Source organism: Mustela lutreola, chromosome 2 (assembly GCF_030435805.1).
Source record: "Mustela lutreola isolate mMusLut2 chromosome 2, mMusLut2.pri, whole genome shotgun sequence".
Classification (NCBI taxonomy): Eukaryota; Metazoa; Chordata; class Mammalia; order Carnivora; family Mustelidae; genus Mustela; species Mustela lutreola.
The window spans coordinates 79,647,501-79,669,994 of NC_081291.1; the positions used below are offsets into that span (position 1 = coordinate 79,647,501).

A 22,494-nucleotide genomic window follows, 5' to 3' on the forward strand; every position below is an offset into this window, starting at 1 on the left:
GGGATGATTCTGAAGGCAATTTAGTGAGCCTTGTATTTTGGCTTAAAAACAATGTTCTGACTCTGGTTCCTTTAAGAGAAACTAAACACTTCTAGAAAATTGAGGAAGCTATATGTTGGAATTTCTTAGAAAAGATTACTGCTGTTCCAGTGAAGAGTCAACATGAAAAACCTAGGTGATACTTAATACATTTTTCATGCATTTGATGATGGGAAAGGTAGCCACCTGTTCTATCCTTTATAAGCTGAGTATAAAGTTGGCCATATTATTTGGATTTGGACTTTTTAACTTCAGTAGAAGTTCACAGCTATCTAAATTCATAAGAGATGAAGTTGGGAGATGACAGAGGTGAATTCAAGAATTTATTTGGAGCAGCCAAGTCAGCATACATAAATGTGAGTGAATCAAAAAGCAGAACAGAGATAGGGAAAGAAACTGGTTTCATTCAGTTGCAAAGAACATGAAAGATAGTATTTCCTATTCTCCTTCCAAATTCCATCAAACAAATCCAAAGTACTTGGGGACTATTCACTCACCAAGGAGTCAGATTAAGAAGGCTCTAACTTATCTCCTCCTTTGAATAGTTCAGAGCACTTCTGTTTACATTAACCTAGAAAAGCACTGCAGCAATGGCCTCTTCAGTCATGTACTAAAGAATCAAAACATAAGATGATCCATTAGCTTTATTTCCTCCCATTGCTGGGACTATCATGTTGGTTGATAGAAAACACTGAATTTATATCATTTTTCACATACGATCTTAAGAGAAAAGATATTATTCATCTTATTGTTCTTGGTATCTTTTTGTAGATGTGGGTTTCTAAGGAAAGGAAATAAGTAATTTTAAAAGTATACTTCACCTGTACTTCCAATGAATAACATCACCTAATGTCTATTAAGAGCCTACTATAGTGACTATACTTATTGTGGTGAGCATTAAGTAATGTATAAAATTGTCAAATCACTATGCTGCCCATCTGAAACTAATAAAACATTGTATGTCAGCTATACTTCAAAAATAATAATTTAAAAAGAGCTTATTATATGACAAAGCAGTATACCAAATGCTTTGCATGTAGTATCTCAGTTAACCCTTACAACATCTTTATGAGGCAGATGCTATTTCAACCTCCTTTTTAAAGTGAGGCATGTGGGATTCATGAAGACTAAGTGACTTGCCTGAGGTTAATTATCTGGTAAGCAGCACAGCCAATGTTCAAAACCAAAAGAGCATGGCTCTAGCGCCTGCCTTATTAACTGGTATGACAACTTAATTTTTTCCCCCTAATATCCACTGCTATGGAACTTTTCTTGGTTTATTTATCACAAGTTAAGGTCACAGTTGCATAAATATGTTCTAATTACTTTAACTTTTCTCCAGGCCCCAAACTAAAGAATGCTTAGAAAACAAGCACACAAACAAAAAATCTTAATCCAATAGTACCAAATTTACAGCAAATTTTATATCAAATATGGCACTTGCATAATAAAAACTTACTGAGAGTTTGATAGCTATACAATTATTTGCCAGTAGGAAATAGCATATATGGTCCCCAACTTATGATGGTCCGACTTACAATTTTTTGACTTTACAATGGTGCAAAAGTGATATACATTCAGTAGAAACCATACTTCAGATTTTGAATTGGAATCTCTTTCTGCGCTAGCAATATGTGGTCGATACTCTCTCAGACAGTGGTAGTAAGCCATAGCTCCTGGTCAGCACACAATCATGAGGGTAAATAACCCATACACTGACAACCTTTTGTAGCCATACAATTATGCTTTTTTCACTTTTGGTACAGTATTTGATTACATGCAATATTCAATGCTTTATTATCAATTAGACTTTGTATTAGATGATTTAGCTCTATTTTAGGCTAATGTAGGTGCTCTGAGAACATTTAAGGTAGGCTACACTTAACTATGAGGTTGAGTAGATTATGTGTATTAAATGCATTTTTGACTCATGATGTGTTCAACTTACAATGAGTTTATCTGAACGTAACCACATTGTAAGATGAGGAAGATATATATAGCAAATGTAGTTTTCCACTGAATTGGCTAAACAGATTTATATTCACTTTCACTCCATTACTCTAAGAACAAAACACTGCCTGATGATCTAGTTATAAACTAATTTGCTAATCCTTATTACACATTACATTCTTAGAATTTGGATCCTAAAGAGCAGAACACTTGCTCAAATAGATCTTAATTCAGATGCATTTGTTATGACTATTGCAAATGTAATTTGAAAATATCTAGAGTTCTGCTTCACACTAGTCCTCCAAAGGGGAACCTCAAGGGACAAATAAAGAGAATATCTACCAGAGACTGCCATGATTCAACATGTATATTAGAATTATAAGGTGAAAATTTTCCTCATTTTGTAGGTACAAATCTGGGAAAACATTCAACAATAAATTAGATGACTGCATATGAATAAATACACTAGCATGGTATAGAAAGAGAAATAATTTGGACTTTGGAGTCAGATATTGTAACTCTAATAATTATTGTATCACCTGCTAGCTGACTGACCTTGGGCTAGACAAGTGGCCTGAATCTCAGTTTCTTCTATATGTCAAATAGTGACAATGCCTATCTTCATGGGGTTGCTCTAAGACTTTGAAAATTATATGAAAAGGATCTACCCAATTCATGGCCTAGGGGAGAGACTCACTATACTATATCATTGCTGTTTGTAGGCTCTTCTAGCTGTTGGAGTCATCATACTGCATGCTGATGTGAGAGTCCTTTGTTGCAGGGTATTTACTAAACCAAATTTATACTCATTACATTGATCATCAGTTGGTAATTTCTACTCATATGTTTATCACTATACAGCAAAGAAACAAACTTATTTAATACATTACTGTAGGATAGCAAGTTGTATTATCACATCTATTTACAGATTTGGAAGAGTTAAGAGTAATGTGATTTCAGTCATTTGGCCAAATTCTCAAGGGTACTAAAATTTCAGAACGGTTCTTCTAAAGATATAAGTTACAAAGAACTGTGACATCCTCCATTTCATCATTAGTGTATCTTTTGGAATAATCCCAGGTGCTTAACACAAGGTCTATATCTTTTTCACATTGTTTACTTATTACCTGGTGGGGAGAGGGAGGTAGTTTGCTAAGAGTGGTCAATTCAGGGATCCAGTATGAGAGAGCAGCAAATCAACACTTCAAACATTATCAGTCCCAGGGCCACAGGGAAAGACCAAAGTCTGGAGGATATTGCACTGCACACATTTGCACGTACAAAGAGGTAATATTCATAAATTTCATACAACTCACTCGCCCCATCCCACCCCAATTATCAAATGTGCAATTCTACTTTGCAACAGGAAGGAAGAGACTTGGAAAGTTCTGGTGAACACTATCAATAACTCCTCCAATTAGGAAGCAGAACTGTAAGAGCTGCGGAGCCCAAGTTAGCAATATGGCACTGCTTCCTGGAAAATACAGGCAATTCCACAATACAATGGGTAAATTCTCAAATGATATCTGGAACCCAAACAGATGGCTGCATACCTATAGGTACATCCTACATACAGTAGTAAGCAGACTACTAAAATATATAGGCCAAAAAATCAGTTCACATCACGAACAAAATAACCCCCTACATTTTACCACAAGAGCATCACAGCATCAGAGGTGAACTACCTACCTACTTTTCTTGGCAACATGAAAAACTAGAAAAGTGTAGGCCAAGCAATTATTGGTTGGAGTACATTTTTTATGTCCAAGAAAAATTATAATGACTCTATATAACCAATAAGATAGATGATCAACTTCAACATACTAAAAATACTAAGATCAAATTATATAGCAGCTTTACCAGCAATATCTATAGATTATGCATAATGCTGAATGACAGGAGTGACCTTAAAGCTGTGTTCAGTGAAACAGATCATTATTGGGTTTGACATGTGAACGTATGGCAGTAAGCACAATCTCCAGGCAAACCTAAGTGAAAGACTAATCAAAGAAGTAGAAGGCAACAGGAAACAACAAGCCATAAGCACAGTTATATTACTACACTAGTAGAGATAAAACTGACAAAACTCTGATGCCTCAAGTTGGGAAAATTTAGGCAGTGGTTCTTACTCTCTGGACTGCACATTATATTCATTTGACAGACTTAAAATTACTGAGGCCTAGCCCTACTCCAAGAGATTCTGATTTAACTGATCTACTAGCCTGGAGCCCAGGCATTACCATGTTCTTGTTGGTGTTGTTATTTTGTTGTTATTTTGTAAAGCTTTCTAATGTATAGCCAGGCTCAAGAAATGCTAAACTAAGTCATGTAATCTATCAAACTAAAAAATAAACTTGCAAGTAATGGGTTCCTCAGACAGGTATCTGCTAAATATAAAAGAACAGCATTTGTGCTAGTGGGGAAAAATTATTTTCCATGCATTAACACCTAAAAAAATAGCCATTCAGCACATGTTCACATCTATTTTCTTTAAAGGGAGATTTCACCTGTCTTTATAGCTACTGATTTTATAGTAAATGAAAAAATAAAATGTATCCATAAACTAATATAAATCACAAGTACACAACTAAATACCACGTTCAACTTTTTTCTAAAGTATATCCCAGTGTATCTATGAGAAATTTTATTTATTATGTAAAACCTTATCATCTGTACCAATCAATAGACAGTGACAGCTCTGTTGTGCCTTCAACAATGAAATTAGTAAGTCGGTGGGTCCCATAAATATATCAACAAGGGGAAAGTGACTATTCAAAAAAAAAAAAAAAAAGCTTGGCAAACACAAATTAGAAGTTAAAATTTTCATAATCTAACACTAAAAAGATATTTCATTTTCTTATAAATGCATATGTCTTTCTAGGATAACATATTTCTCTCCCACCTTAACATATATACTGTAAAATATTCATAGTCCATATGCAGTGAAAACGCTAAAATATTTAATCATCTGGTAAACTAAACTTACACAGATTAGGATAAAATGATATTGAAATAAGGTATGAAGTAAGATTTAGTTGATTAAAGCAGTGAAAGTTATAAATGCCTATCATTCTTTGCTGGTTTTAGAAAAAGAGATCGGACAACCTGTGCAATATGCATCCCACCTCCACTTCTAGAGGAATCTTTAAGAAAGTCCACATTGCCTACTACGCATTAATTTTTGTGTGAGTGATCTTTTTTCATGGGGGAAAGGGATGTGAACTTAATATCCAGATCAATGTACTACAGTGTAGAGAAAGCATTTGAAGATATGAGAGCCCTGGTGCAGAGAGGACCACTAAAAGATTAAATTTTGGAGAAGTCTAAGCAAGAAAATGGTAGGCTGGGGTTACTACTATTTCCATCTCTCAGGTCCAGTGAAATCTCAGCTGTCCCTGGACAATACGTATTTTGAAATTACTCTTTTTCAATCAATTTCTCATATGCAAAATTTTTGACCATTTTTCAACCTTGGCTAGCAGTATTTCTGAGTCAACTTTCTTCCTTTCTATTTCTTGACTAGACTGGTGTCAATGAGGTGTCAGTGTGAGTCTTCCCTTCTGGGTAAGCAGATCCTTAGATTGGCAGAAGTGGGGAATCAGAACACAGAGGGACAATCTGGCATGTGCTTGATGAATTTGTGGTAGAAGGGAATTCTTGAATGAATGAAGCCTTGAATGAAGAGACCCACAGATAAAGGCACCTAAATTATACCAGCTCCAAGGGAGCAAGTAAAGAAAAGAAGACACAGATAAAAAGAGTAAGGGACAAAGAAAGAGCCTAGGAAAGGTACCCTGAATGACTGTAGAGGAGAGAGCCTGCCCCAAAGCTTGTAAGCACCCAGTGGGTTATTCACCTAAGAGCACTTGGTTAGCTGGAGGAGTAAGGGGAGGAAGAGGGGAAACAAATACTTTATTTTTTTCTGTCCTCATCCTTGCGTTAGGGGGCTGCTTAATTTAAGCAGCCTTGAATTGATGGTCTTTGTAAGAATTTCTAAGTTTACTTTAATGTTTTCAGAAGGTTAAAAACTTATGGCTTCAGATGCTTGAGTTTGGCTTTGTTTTGCATCAGATTTTGCCTTTGTCCTGACACAATTCAAATCCCAAGAGAGATATCAATTGAGACAATTTAAAAATTCACTTCTGGTTTTTACTTATATTTAAATATAATTTCTTAAGAATGTCTTGCTCTTCATCATATTGTCAGATCTCTAAGATTCTAAGGTCTGTTTCATGAGAAGCTAGCAGTTTTCCCTGTTCTTTAGGAAAGGGGAAAGGGCACAGAAAGGAGAACAATTCTTGTATTCTGTGGTTGCCAGCAGAAGCGCCTAGGAGCACATCCAAAATGTCAGAGCAGAGAAGGCGCCTCACATTAAGATGATTGGCTCACAACTACCATGAAATGAATGTATGTATTTTATTCTGTACTTAAATATTTTCATTAGAATGGCCTTCCCTTTCAGTTGCTTTCAAGTTGGATGGAAAAAGATACTGCTTATGCCAAAGATATAGCAAAAGCCCATTTTGAAGGACCTCAAATTCACACAGATTTACGTATACTGTGGACTAAAGGATGTGCCTTAAATGTACATACACTTACATGTGTATTTGAACATAGATATTTCCACTATAAAATAGAAATCATCCAAACAGCCGAAGGAACCCACATTTGACATCTATTTTTAAATCAGACTTCTAATGAAAGTATGGTTTGCAGATGAAAAGTTTCAATATTAGAATACAGACACAGATAATTGAATTGATTTATAATGACTAAACTAAACCATGGAAATAAGCCCAGTTCGCCTATTCTCATTAACCTGAGAGTCCAGTCTATTCATTAGTTGTAGTGTGTGATTTAAAGTTGAAAAAGTAAAAAAGATACTGAAGGAGTTAGTATAATGAAATATTCTCTTTGAAATTTGAAAATCTAGTTGCATTCCATAATTAATTTTCCCTGTGAGCTAGGCCTCCAACTTAAAGTCTTCTCAAGGGGATTTTTAAAAACTACCAAATGATAATATTAAAATTGTTTCAAAAGGCAATTATGTAAAGTCCTCAGTTGATTTATACTGCATTGCCATTCAGAAAAGAAAATTTAAAACTACCCTACTTCCCACATTTTCTTTGAAAAAACTTGTTTAAAAATATAAATATTCAATTTTAAACAAATAGTACACACTATTTCATTTATATAAATATAAAAATAAATAATTAGGTATCTTTGAGGCTCTAAGAGCACTAAAAATGGCCATAACTAAAAACAAGTGCAAAAGAAAAAAGCTTTGATGTTACTGTACCTACCTTTAATGTGATACTATAATATCCAACAAATGTTGCATTTATCCATGATCTTGAATGGGGATCTCCCAGGAATTCTACATGATATTGTTCAACATTTCCATCCAGGTCATAGATCACGTATTTCCCTTTAAAAGAATCTGGGCAAAGTATCCCTGGCCAGCTTCAAAAGAAAGTATTTTTAATTATTTAATTATTATGCATTAAGAAAGGCAGAAATCAGTGCATCTGTTATAATCATATACCAAACTTTCTCCTTTGAGTTTAATAACTCACAAAACTTAAACATATTGCCTTGTATCCTTTAAAAGTAGGATACTCATTTGATAAGTCATCAGTTGTGCCTTTGTAGATATATAGAAAGCTTTGGTAAAGTCACATATTTAAGATAAACATAAAATACAAGGATAAAGAATTATAAGGCAAAAGAATGATTTCTAGGATCTGGAAGAGACATTTAGACACTGCTAACAGGAAAGGTTAAGATTCATGGCAAGTTTGAATCAACTCTAAGCAATAAGAATGCATAATTACTAAAATGTTAACCCACTGGCAGAGCTTCTGATGGGGCAGGAGAGAGCTCTCATTTCCTGAGCCAGGGCTGCCCAAAGGGTACTGATAGCACAGGCTGTGATAACATTGGAGATTCTAACTACTGTGGGACAAGCAGAAATAGAGCCTAGCGGTTTTATTTTGCCCCCTGCCCCTCTGCTCCATTGGAAGGAGACCAAATTTATAAAAATTTTTAGTACTAGAAGTAAAATTTATCCTTTACTAAAAATAAACCTTAAGGGGTATATCTTTTTGTGCCATAAACCTCTAGAAATTCTACTAGAAATACATTTCATCTTTTTCTTTGAGAAAAATAAAATACATACACATTAACTAAGTTTTAACTATTTTACCAATCTTTCTGGCCTAGACCTACTGTTTGGAGTCTAAAGTAGGAAAGGAAGACAATAAATAAAGTCAGGAAGCAGTAACTAAGTGATGCCAAGTTCTACCTCAGTTTGCAGCCCCCCTGTGAAAAAGAGAGAGTGAGGATCAAATCAGGAGATCCAGGCTCTGGCTCTGCCTTCTAAGAGGCAAGAGGCCTCAAGCAGGTAATGAGGCCTTGCTGTGATACTGGTTCCTCAATGTGCTATTACAAAGTTCACACAAATATATGCTTTATACATTTCTGGCTTTGACAAATTAAAATATTATAAAGTGCCATTGTTATGAACCAAACTGTGTCCCCCCTCATCAAGTTCATATGTTAAAGTCCTTTTAACTCCAGTACCTCAGAGTGTGACTGTATTTGGAGATAGTGTCTTTTGAAATGTCCAACTGAGTTAAAAAATGGGCCCGAATCTAACATGACTGGTTTCCTTTTAAAAAGAGAAGATTAGGGATTGCACTGAATGTATAGATTGTTCTAGATAGACATTTTAACAATATTTGTTTTTCCAATCCATGAGCATGGAATGCTTTTCCTTTTCTTTGTATCTTCCTCAATTTCTTTCATGAGTGTTCTATAGTTTTCTGAGCACCCTACCAAAATATCACCAACTTTTTTTCATGGAGCTAGAACAAATAATCCTAAAATTTGTACAAAACCAAGAAAAGACCCTGAATAGCCAAAGGAATGGTGAAAAGAAAGCCAAAGCTGGAGGCATGACAATTCCAGACTTCAAGCTCTATTACAAAGCTGTAATCATCAACACAGCATGGCACTGGTACAAAAACAGACACACAGATCAATGGAACAGAATAGAGAACTCAGAAATGGACCCTCAACTCTAAAGTCACCTAATCTTCAACAAAGCAGGAAAGAATATCCAGTGGAAAAAAAGACAGTCTCCTCAACAAATGGTGTTGGGAAAACTGGACAGCCACATGCAGAAAAATTCATCAAAATCCTAGAGGAGAACACAGGCAGCAACCTCTGTGACTTTGGTCATAGCAACTTCTTGCTAGACACATCTCCAAAGGCAAGGGAAACAAAGGCAAAAATGAACTATTGAGACTTCATCAAGATCAAAAGCTTTTGCACAGCAAAGGAAACGGTCGACAAAAGCAAGACAACCAAAAGAATGGGAGAAGGTATTTGCAAATGTCTTATCAGAGAAAAGGCTTGTGTCTAAAATCTACAAAGAACTTATCAAACTCAACATCCAAAGAACAAATCATCCAGTCAAGAAATGGGCAGAAGACATGAACAGACATTTCTGCGAAGAAGACATCCGGATGGCCAACAGAAACATGAAAAAGTGCTCAACATCATTCAGCATCAGGGAAATACAAATCAAAACCACAATGAGAAACCACCTCCTACCAGTAAGAATGGCTAAAATTAACAACTCAGGAAACCAAAGATGTTGGCAAAGATGCAGAGAAAGGGGAACCCTCCTATATTGTTGGTGGGAATGAAAGCTAGTGTAGCCACTCTGGAAAACAGTATGGAGGTTCCTCAAAAAGTTGAAAAGTAGAGCTACCCTATGATCCAGCAATTGCACTACTGGGTATTTGCCCTAAAGATACAAATGTAGTGATCCAAAGGGGCACCTGCACCACAATGTTTACAGTGGTAATGTCCACAATAACCAAACCATGGAAAGAGCCCAGATATCGATAAAAAAAAAAAGCAGTATGTATATACAATGGAATGCTACTCAGCCATCAAACAAAACAAAACAAAACAAAACAAAAAAGGGGCGCCTGGGTGGCTCAGTGGGTTAAAGCCTCTGCCTTTGGTTCGGGTCATGATACTAGGGTCTTGGAATGATCGAGCCCTGCATCAAGCTTCTCTGCTCAGCAGGGAGCCTGCTTCCTCCTCTCTCTATCTCTGCCTGCCTCTCTGCCAACTTGTGATCTCTATATGTCAAATAAATAAATAAAATCTTTAAAAAAATGAAATCTTGCCATTTGCAAGGATGTGGATGAAACTAGAAGGTATTATGCTAACTGAAATAATCAGACAGTTATTATATGATCTCACTCATAATGTGGAATATAAGAAATAAAACAGAGGAGCATAGGGAAAGAGAGGCAAAAATAAAACAAGATGAAATCAGAGAGAGAGACAAACCATAAAAGACTCTTTAGGAAACAAACTGAGGGTTGCTGGAGGAGAGGTGGGTGGAGAATGGGGTAACTGGGTGATGGACATTAAGGAAGGCATGTGATGTAGTAAACACTGGGTATTATATAATACTGATGAATCACTGGCCTCTACCTCTGAAACCAATAATACGTTATATGTTAATCAATTGAATTTGTTAAAAAAATAAAAACTCAATAAAAAGAGATTAGGACACAGACATGCATAGGGAGAAGACCATGTGAAGACACAAGGAGAGAGATGCATCTACAAGCCAAGGAGAAAGCCCAAGAAGAAATCAACCCTGCTGACAATTTAACCTGAGATTTCTAGCCTCAGGATTGCAAGAGATTAAATTTCTGTTATTTTTAAGCTACTCAGTCTGTGATACTTTGTTTTGGCAGCCCTAGCAAACTAATCCTATGCAGGTATGCAATTATATATAGGTAAGATAATTGGTATAATTGAGAGGTAAGAAGAATGACACAAAAACATTTTTTGCCTCATTTAATTATTTAGAAACTAGATAAAATTAGATATTTAGATAATTTTAAAACCTAAAGGAAGCATACAGATCATGCTATAAGGAATATGAAATCACAAAAATGGAAGATCCATAAATTACTTGGGTTTGAGGACTATAGATGGTTGATCTAATAAATTATCAATTGATATGAAAGTTACATAGTTATAAATATAGAAATTTATCTACCATACCATTGTAAAAAAGTTTTTATAGATCATAAATAACACAATCTAAACTAACAAAAATATTTCATGCTTAGTATTATTAATGAAAAAAGTTTGATTCCAGGAAATTAACAAATCCCAACTATAGTTGCCAGGAGGTAGTGAGTTGGGTGCACCAGTCACCAGGGAAGGTGGAATGTGAGAATGGAGCAGATGTCTAGCTGTTCCCTGGATGCTGAGCAGAGTTCTTTGGCTCTTGGACCTCTCTGAGATAGGGAAAGGGAAGGTAGAAGGTCTGCCTGGCATCCCTAGATCATGGAAGAGGAAAGGCTAGAAGATTACAAATTGAGTCAGACTATGTGGAACCCAAAGCCGCCTAATACTTTGGAAAATTGATAATGGAAAGTCAAGTAGAGGTTCAGGACCTAAATGAAGACCGCTATCTAGATCTAGTAATCAGATTCACATCACAGTATCATTGCTATTTGGCAACCCTTATTGGGCTTAAAAGTGCTTAAGAGAAGCTTGAATTAGAGTTTATCTTTTAAACCTACATTGGAAATCTACATTTCTGAAGGAACTCGCTCAAAAGAAGATTTCAATAAGCAAACAAATGACTAAAAATGAATGATAGCTGTATTGGAGACTCCTAATTTATTAGAAATCAAGAAACAGTGGGTCCAAAAACACACAAAAACCCCCAAAACAAACAAAAAAAGAAATAGTGGGTCCTCCAATGGATTAGTAACTCTTTGAAAAGAAACCAAACTGTGATTGTTATATTTGTTGACTACTCTTCTTAAAATGCAAGGGGCTCATGTTTAACAGTAGGTGATTTGCATCTCACCAACATTTTAGTATAAAATTATAAGTAGCACCAATTTCATTCAGTGTAAAACAATCACGGGATTTATAACACTTGAGAAGGGAAAGAAAAATATTTTGCCATTATTATGTTTGAGTTTTTCTGACACAGATTTTGAGAAAACTTCTTTTAAATAAAGACTACTGGCCCCTAGAGTATTCCATTTATATTGTTACTCTATAAAATAAAATAAAAATTAAAAAAAACAAAATTAAAACTAGAAATGACTCCTAAAAACAATTACATGCCAATAAAAGAAAAAAGCTTCTGTTCATTATTTAAAACATGTCATATTAGACAAAATATTGCATGCTGATTTACAGATGAATTATGAAAAGTGTTGTCAAATGTCCTTATAATTGGGGCACATTAGTATTTCTTCCGGCAGTGTAAAGGAATTTTCTGACTCCTAGTCTGTTTCAGCTAAAACAGAATGTACCAAACTGCAGGAGAAGCTGAGAGGCAACAGATGCAGAAAACATGATACTTCTCTCCACATACTTTATCCATCATTTTCTCTGACTCAGCGTGACTGAAGAAAGCTGATGTCCATTTTTTGCTTTCATTCTGAATTCTGAGTTCCAAAACTGTCAATGATGATAGTGCATTGTGTAATTCTACTTCCTGATTTTTCATGTTAATATTGATGAGAAACTCTGAAGTGTTCTCTTGTGGGCTTAAAGACGGAGAGGGAGAGTAAGAGTAGGCAACCCAATGGGAAGGTATTTGAATTACAAGGAAAGTTGTGTGATTGATTTTAGAACCTGTGGTGGTGGGAGGTAAAATGTACATATACAACACGGACAAATAGATATCAAGTGTTGGAATCCACTTGGAAGAAAAGGAAAATTTGGGCACAACATGTAGCTTCGAGAGGAGTGCAAATACATCATAAAGAAACTGGTGTCATACACATTTCTCATCCAGTGGAAATGATCTTTATAAGATAGCTATTGCCCTCAGCAGAAGCTGACGCGTAAGCATGATTTCAGTTGCCATGTTTTTATACTCAATGAGAAATACGTGACTTATTTTCAAACTCTGGTTCGGATGTTTAAAAGGAGAGATAGTTTGGGTCTCACTCGTTTGTGTGTGTGTTTTTTTTAAAGATTTTATTTATTTGAGAGAGAGAGACACAGCAAGAGAAGGAAGGCAAATAGAGGGAGTAGGAGAGGGAGAAGCAGGCTTCCTGCTGAGCAGCGAGCCTGATGCAGGGTTTGATCCAGGGCCCTGGGATCATGATGAGCTGAAGGCAGATGCTTAACAACTGAGCCACCCAGGAGCCCCCTGGACCTCACTCTTAATCTGTGGGAAACAAAATGGATGAGTTGGAATCATCAATAACCGAATGCTGTATTTGCCACAAAATCTCTCAGCTGTACCTAAGTATAGGGGGATGATAGGAAGAGCAAATTCCCCATCCTCTCCCCACATTATAAGTATATTAATCCTTAGACAAAAGAATGCAAATAAGAAGTAGTCAAATAATATTTTATAAGACTGAAAGGATCTACAGAAATCTCAATTTATAAATTTCAATACTATATCTAAAATGTATTGCTGCATTGGCTTGTTAATTTAAAGGCATATCTTACCACTAAATTGTTTGTACTATAGTACATTAGAATGCAAATATATTTTCTATAAATTAACTTTCATATTTACCAAAAAGCTTTGTGAAATCTGTAAATATGCCCAAGGTAGGTACTTTCAATAGAAGCCTATTTTCTACTTGACAATGTGTCTGTCCCTACTAGGGGAGTTATGCACCATTATTTTTTACTTTTAACTTCTACGCTCTTTCCAGCTGAATACAATTATATCTGATTATTTTTTTTTAAATGAAGTCTGCTTAATATTTTGAGGATAGTTTTTCTCCTCCTAGTACATACAGGTATCCCCACCACCAGCACAACAGACATAGCATAATCCAAAGACAAGAGGCTGCATATGTCCTTTTTAAGTATGTAAGTGTGTGTTATCTCACAATGTGGAGGTAAATGTAACTGTTGTAATTTGATTTTCCACGGATCTTGCCCAGAGACAAAGTGCTTTTTCTTGACAATTCTTTATTTTTATTATATAAAGATTAAATATGCATTTCTAGATTCTGTATCAGTCTCTCTTTGCCTTTTTAAAGTTTTGTTAGAGAAGGTCAACTGTTCTGGGAAAGAGTAACTCTGGGATGTTGTTAAGATTGTTTCTGAGCCTTCAAAGTTGGGTGTAAGGCCATGGGCTAATGAGAACTGACCCAGATAATGCTACCAGCTAAGTGTCTCTACAGCCAGCTAGCTGGTCTTTCCACTTGAAATTTCAACATCTTTAATATTGCTTAATTAAGCGCTGATGTTTGACTATGTTTAGTGGGTTAATTCTAGTTTTATATTCTGCTATTGCAATTTATCCTGCTATCAGCTTTCTATGTATCTGTAGCACTGAATAAGAAATATAACTAGATTTTTTAATATTTTAAGGCTATATTTTAAGCCTGTGCTCAACTATACTTAGTTCATAAAGAAGAATACATATTACTACTTAGCCAAATCCATTCTATTCTTTCCAAATAGAAAGAAGTAGATACAGCTGCATTTTGCAGGTATTTTGATGGTTCTAATCATAGATTCGAGATAATTTAAGGCCTGGAGTAAAACACGTTTCATTTGTATTTCAAGTCCTAATCCTCAGTTACAAGCACAAAACTGCAAAAGAAATTCCTAATCAGATTTCTAACATAATATTTCAGATATAGTGACAAGAAACAAATACATTTCTTGAATTAGTTATTGAACCTTCAGAATTTCTAATAGAAAATACAAACTCTTTGCTTTCAAAAATATTAATTTTGGACCTGAAAAATGATATGGGACTACAAACACCTTCATAAGTAAACTCATAAGATAAGCATTCATATTCATGTCTTTTAAGATATTTGTTTTTACATAGCTATCTAGTTTCTCTTTGTGCCCATCCTAATTATTTTACAAAAGAAAATATTTTTAATATTTAAATAAATAATACATATATACTTATAACATTTCACAGCTAATCTCTAGAAAAGTCCTCAGTAGCAAAAGGTATATATCTCAGAGAGACTTCCACATTTGCAAAGGTATTAAATGTGTTAGTTCGCTAAGGCTGCCACAGAAAAATACCACAGAGTGAGTGGCTAAAACAACAGAAATTTATTTTCTTATAGTTTTGGAGGCTTTGAGTCTAAGATCAATAGGTCAGCAGGGATGGTTTCCCTTGAAGCCTCTCTTTGGCTCCCTTCTTGCTATGTCTTCAGATAGTTTTTCCTCCGTGCATGTGCATCCCTGATGCCTCTTTGTGGGTCCACATTTTCTCTTCTTATAAGAATGCCAGTCAGATTGGTGTAGGGCCCACCCTAACGGCCTATTTTTACTTAATCACCTCTTTAAAGGCCCTGATTCCACATACAGTCACTTCTGATGTTTCAACTTTGAAGTATGACTTTTGGGGAACACAATTCAGCCCACAATAGTAAGTGACAGAACAAGAACACAAATGTAGGTTTGATTTGAAGGTCTCTTGTCTGTATGGGTGTGCGTGTCTGTGTGTGTATGTGTGCCTGTGTGTGTGTGGTATGTTAAAGAAAGTCCATCACAGTCTCTCTATGACAGCAAACATTTTATATTCTTCATGGAGAACAGCTGACCGTGAATGGAAATGAGAAAATATGAGCCAGAGTATCTCAGCTTTGAGAATATTAAGTAGGAGAATGTAATGCAAAATAGCAAGGGATTCTGGGAAGATAGTAACAATGGTGTTATGGTTTTAGAATCTCCTGAAATTTTCCTGTAAGTGCAGGTAGAACAACTATAACAGCACAGTCAAGACCTGACATACAACATCTATAACAAAAGTAAACGATAAACTACCCACAGAAACTACCAAAACTGGAGCAGGCAGGTACAAACTACTGACAGTTCTAAGACCCACATATCACTAGCATCTGTATGAGGGAAAGCAGGGTGGCAGGGAAAAGGCAACCAGAGGTCTGATGGGTTTGTGAAATAAGAACCTCAAAACCACAAGGAGTACTTATTGAAAAGTGCAGCAGGTCAACATGAGCACAGCAGCCAAAATTGTGAGGAGGATCACAACAAAACCTGGAGTTACTGGAGCACTCTGGACTCTGCAAACACTTAAAACTTACAGTGACAAGAGCTTACACTGATGAGAAACTGCTGGGAGTATAAACCAAATTGAAGAAGAAAGGATCAATATGAATAAAGAAAAGTGAGGGTACAAATAAAAGTGGGGATATATGCCAAAAGCACCATCCATGAGAAAAAGTTGGATTTCATTAAAATTAAGAATGTCTGCTGTGTAAAATACACTAGTAAGAGAATGAGAAGATAAGTCACAGACTGGGAGAAAATATTTGCAACACAGATATCTGATAAAGGACCGGTATCCAAAATATCCAAAGATCTCTTAAGCTCTCTAAGAAAATGAACCACTCAACTAAAAGATAGGCAAAAGACCTGAGTAGACATATGGCAAATAAGAATATTAAAAGATGTTCCACATCATATGTCATCTGGGAAATGCAAATTAAAACAACCATGTATGTTCATGAAAATACACAGAGGAAATACTAAGTGAAAGAAGCCAATCTGAAAAGTTTACATATTGTGATTACAATACAGCATTCTGGAAAAGGCAAAACTATAGACATATAAAAATCCCCAGGTGCCAGGGGGTGGTGGTGATGAATAGGTGAAGCAGAGGAGATTTTTAGGCCAGTGAAACTATTCTGTATGATAGACATTATAATGGTGAATACATGTTATTATACATTTGTCAAAAACCTATAGAATGTACAGCACAAAGAGTGAATCCCAATGATTCACTATGGATTTTGGTTGAAAATGATGGGTAAATGCCGGTTCAGAGATTGTAACAAATGTGCCAAACTGATTTGGGATGTTGATGGTATATGAGTTTGTATGGGGCAGGGGTGGAATGTGGAAACCCTGCACTTTTCCATTCAGTTTTGCTGCAAACTTAAAACTGCTCTAGAAAATAAACTTTGTTAAAATATGAAATTAATTTAATTTTAAAATTTTAAAAATAAAATTAGGGAAGAAAAAACTAGGAAATCTCAGACACCAAGTTCATATTTTTGATGCTCTGAGGAAATAATAGAATAAAGGGCCCTGGGTATACGATTTAGAAAAAAAAAAAAACAAAAAAAAAAAACTAAAGCAAATCTATTCTGCAGATTCCATTTCTGGACAAGTTGAGGTAGACTCAATTCTCTATATTCTTCCCACTAAGTACACAAAAAATTCCTAAGTATTATATATTAAATAAACATAAGAAGATTCTAAAGGATGAAGAAAAGATAAACAGAGAAGGGCCTGAGGACCTGAAGAGTGACATGGCAGGGAGTTCCCTGAGTTTATTTTGCCTCCTATATCCTAGACTGGGTGCTAAAGAAGTCAGCAACCCAGAGATACCAATGGGTGCAAAGGAACAAAAGTTCATATGAAGCCTGGTCTTTTGAGTCAAAAAACCAGGATAGGGGCAACCTAGCAAGACAGAAAACTTTAAAGCAATAGCTACCTTTTCCCAGCCAAATACCCTGGAAATTTCTACAGATCCCCATCTCCGTCCTTAACAAAGGGCGAGTGTTGAGCCTGGACTTCAACGCACTGAGCAGTAATAAAGCTCCCACTGAATCCCCACTCAGATGGTGGTGGAAGAGGACTACTGGGAAGCTGGAATTTTTATCACCTTTCAGAATTAACATGGTTCTCCCCGCCAGGGTATCAGTGGAGGTGAGAATAAGGTTCCCCTACCTTTCCCAGCAAAGTTGGTGAGTGAGAAGCCTTAACTCTAATCCCTTCCCGGCAGTAATGAGGCACCCCACCCTTTCCAGAGAGTAAGTGGAGGCTGACTAGAAAACCTAGATTTCCACTCCCAACGTGGCAGTAACAAAGAGGTTCCCTCATATCTCTCCAGTGCAGTAGTAGGGGCAGCCTGCTAGAAAGATTTAAATAAGATCCAAAATGAAAAAAAAAAAAAGAAAAGAAAATATAACAAATAAATAGAAGGTATATAGAGAGAACCAAATGGAAATATTACACCTGAAAATACAAGAACTAAAACAAGAAGCTCAATGGATATTTACAACAGCAGAATGAATATGCAAGAGGCAAGAAATGATCCAATCTGAACAGAGAGAAAATAGACTGAAAAAAACCTCTTCTTAAGGAACAGAATTCATTTCATATAAAAGTATAAAAGAGACTCAGCGGGTGTCCTCCAAAGCAGCTTCTACCTGCAAGCAACCCCCACAGGGACTGGCGCCACTCCAAAATGACTTCTTCCTTGGGAGAGGGGAAGATAACCACACACACTAATTGCTCCCATAGTCCCAGGAGCCAAAACTTACAGCTGGCCACACAGAGAAAATGTCCTGTTGATCAGTTCAACTACAGCCTTCCTGGGGCAGACTGGGGACAGACATCTGGTCTGATTGCTGTTGCCACCCAACCAGAAGCCCATGGCAGCTCCAGACTGACCCCTCAATGGCACAAAGATGAAACTCTGTCGCCCACTGTATCCACAACAAGCAAAGTGGGCCATTGCAGCCAACTGGACTAAAGGCAAACATAGCTCAGCCATAATAGTAGGGTGCAAGCAACACATACAGGACACACCCCTGGATCTGAGAAAGAGGGAGCATTGCACTAAGGGCCACCACAGAACCTCTTTTTCATAAGGCCACGACTTTCAAGATCAGAAGACATAGTTGACTTTTCTAATATACAGAAACAAAGAGAGTTAGACAAAACGAAGAGGAAGAGGAATATGTCACAAAGGAAAGAACAAGACAAAACCACAACAAAACAGCCAAATGAAACAAAGATAAGTAATATGCATGATAAAGAATTCAAAGTAATTGTCATAAATATACTCTTTGGGCAATAGATTTAAATTAGAGCTCAGTAACAATAAGATATTTAGAAATCCTCAAATATCAGGTAAAAATATACTTCTAACAGATCATCTGGAAAGAAGACATCACACAGATAATTAGTAAATGCTTGAAACTGAATGGTAATAAAACACAATATACCAAAATTTGTGGGATATAGCTAATGTTGTCTTTAAAGAGAAATTTTTAGCTGTAATTGTCTATATCAAGAGGAAGAAAGATTTAAATCAGTTACTTAAAGTTTCCAACCCAAGAAACTAGAAAAAAAAATTAGACCCCAAAATGTCAGGGAAATAATAATGAGACCAGGAAAAAATAAATAAGAAATTAGACAAACAGTAGAAAAAAAAGTTGATTCTTTGAAAAGTTTTAAAAATTCATCAACTTAGCAAGACCATAACTTAACAGTTTATTTTGAAATAACAACAACAACAACTTTACCTTGGCCAATTCTGTAATTTTACCAAAACCAGGCTCCCAAGAGGGAGCTGTGAATAGACAATCTTAAATCCACTTTCATGAAGCTGAGACTCTTCAGGGAAGTCTTCTTCAGAAACAGAGCAGTTATTGTATCTTGAATCAGCATTCATGAAGCAGTACCATGGTTTATTGTGGTCAACTCTGGCTGCATCCTTACTTGACAACAATCTCCATTTCAAACAGCTTTCACTCTCACATTGAACCCATACTTTGTTTACATACATACTGTTTTTTGCTGAGGGATCCATTGCAGTGTTACAATATTCTACTATTATCTTACTATCCAATTTTTCTTTTTCCATAAATGCATTTAATCTGGAAAACAAATAAGAAGAAAAGAATAAAGATTCAAGGATATAAGGAAAGTTCAAGCCAAAATCAGAAAAAGAGCTCTTTGAGACCTTTTGCTTATATAATATTGCTTTTTATCCATTAATTCAAGCAGCTTGAAAAAAGCATTTCTCAGAATTTATTATGAAAATTTTAAACATATAAAATGTTAGAATTGTATGATTAAGCTTCCAACTTCTAGCTTCAATAATAACTGTGTGTATAGTAAAAAATAATAAAACCAAAATAAAATAAAAGTAATTAGCAACTTATTTTGCAATAGAAACCTATTTTAAAGAATGACTTCAATATACCACATTCACAAGTTAGCAAAACACTACTATCCAGTGTAAGCACCATTTAAAGAAGCTCTCAATTCATGAGTTAATTATATATTTAGTAACTCACTCATCAAATTCCAGGGTCACCACAAATTGCTTTAGAAATTTGCCAATTTATGCCAATAGCCATAGCTCACAATTTTTTTTACCTGTTAATACTACTCGTATGAATGTATCCACAGAAAATGAACTTCAAAAAACTATCCTACATATACAAAGACCCAACAATATTCACTAAGACACTATTTATCATATCAAGAGTGGACAAATCTAAAAACACAAAGAACTGAATCTACTAAAAGAGAAATAAAATTTTGCTAATAATATTCATGCAAAATTTCTGGTTAATTATATAACTGGTGAGGAAATTTATGAGAAGCATGACTGCAATTTAGATTGCATTTGAAATGACTAGTCCTTTCTTCAATTCTCTGGGCCACTGGACAGTAGCACAAGTTGTTGAGTTTGGACACTGGAGCCAAATTATTTGTGAACTCCTGGCTTTACTGTTCACCAGTTGTCCTTGGAAAAGACATTATTTTGCATTTCACTTCACCTTAGGTGTAAGTGTGTGTGTGTGTGTGTGTGTGTGTGTAGCATTTTTGTTTATTTTCACAATCCTTGTGCCATCTTTTAATATACTGCGTAAGAGAGGGATAATATGGAATAGAAGCCAATGATAGGAGACATCTTTTTCTAATTTCAAAGAGAATGATTCTACTATTGGACTATAAAGCCAAATATGTCTATTTTTTGATAGAGACCATTAAAAAGTTGCCAGAAAATTTTTCCCATAAATTACCAGTTTACTATGAGGATTTTTTGTTTATCATGAACCACTGTTGAATTTTATCTACTGCTTTTCTGTATGTGTTGAAGTAAACACAAAGATTGTCTAAGTGTATTAATTGGGTATGTTATAACAATGAATGTATTAATGATAAATCATACTTGCATTCTAGGTAAACTTTACATGATTAAGTGTTATGAGAAATTTTAAACATATATTACTATATTTAGCTTATTAATAGTTATTTAAGATTACACATATATTTATTTATAGATAAGATTGGTCTAATAATTTCAATTCTCTTCTTTTTTGCCTTTGTTTGGTTTTGATATCAAGATTAAAATAGCCTCATAAAATGAAGAACAGAATGTCTCCTTTTTTTAAAAGTTCGCCTAAGGAGGGAATTCCCAATTCTGTCTTATGTTTTTTTTTTTTTAATTTTTTTTTTTTTGCATGTTTAATTTTTTATTTTTTATAAACATATATTTTTATCCCCAGGGGTACAGGTCTGTGAATCACCAAGTTTACACACTTCACAGCACTCACCAAAGCACATACCCTCCCCAATGTCCATAATCCCACCCCCTTCTCCCAAACCCCCTCCCCCCAGCAACCCTCAGTTTGTTTTGTGAGATTAAGAGTCACTTATGGTTTGTCTCCCTCCCAATCCCATCTTGTTTCATTTATTCTTCTCGTACCCACTTAAGCCCCCATGTTGCATCACAACTTCCTCATATCAGGGAGATCATATGATAGTTGTCTTTCTCTGCTTGACTTATTTCGCTAAGCATGATACGCTCTAGTTCCATCCATGTTGTTGCAAATGGCAAGATTTCATTTCTTTTGATGGCTGCATAGTATTCCATTGTGTATATATACCACATCTTCTTGATCCATCCATCTGTTGATGGACATCTAGGTTCTTTCCATAGTTTGGCTATTGTGGACATTGTTGCTATAAACATTCGGGTGCACGTGCCCCATTGGATCACTACGTTTGTATCCTTAGGGTAAATACCCAATAGTGCAATTGCTGGGTCATAGGGCAGTTCTATTTTCAACATTTTGAGGAACCTCCATGCTGTTTTCCAGAGTGGCTGCACCAGCTTGCATTCCCACCAACAGTGTAGGAGGGTTCCCCTTTCTCCACATCCTCACCAGCATCTGTCATTTCCTGACTTGTTGATTTTAGCCATTCTGACTGGTGTGAGGTGATATCTCATTGTGGTTTTGATTTGTATTTCCCTGATGCCGAGTGATATGGAGCACTTTTTCATGTGTCTGTTGGCCATCTGGATGTCTTCTTTGCAGAAATGTCTGTTCATGTCCTCTGCCCATTTCTTGATTGGATTATTTGTTCTTTGGGTGTTGAGTTTGCTAAGTTCTTTATAGATTCTGGACACTAGTCCTTTATCTGATATGTCGTTTGCAAATATCTTCTCCCATTCTGTCAGTTGTCTTTTGATTTTGTTAACTGTAAAGTGTCAGGATATAAAATCAATGCACTGAAATCAGTTGCATTTCTCTACACCAACAGCAAGACAGAAGAAAGAGAAATTAAGGAGTCAATCCCATTTACAATTGCACCCAAAACCATAAGATACCTAGGTATAAACCTAACCAAAGAGGCACAGAATCTATACTCAGAAAACTATAA

General features: G+C 35.7%; 1 protein-coding gene across 7 annotated transcripts in view; it reads right to left on the minus strand.

Moving 5' to 3' along the window:
- Window positions 1-22,494, minus strand: part of ZCWPW2 (zinc finger CW-type and PWWP domain containing 2) — a 133,005-nt gene that overhangs the window by 72,204 nt on the left and 38,307 nt on the right. For all 7 annotated transcript variants that reach the window (XM_059162419.1, XM_059162423.1, XM_059162417.1 and 4 more), the window contains 2 exons: window positions 19,338-19,691; window positions 7,293-7,452 (listed from right to left, as the gene is read on the minus strand). In XM_059162419.1, the coding sequence (XP_059018402.1) occupies window positions 7,293-7,452; window positions 19,338-19,691 (514 nt within the window). The remainder of the gene's footprint in view (window positions 1-7,292; window positions 7,453-19,337; window positions 19,692-22,494) is intronic.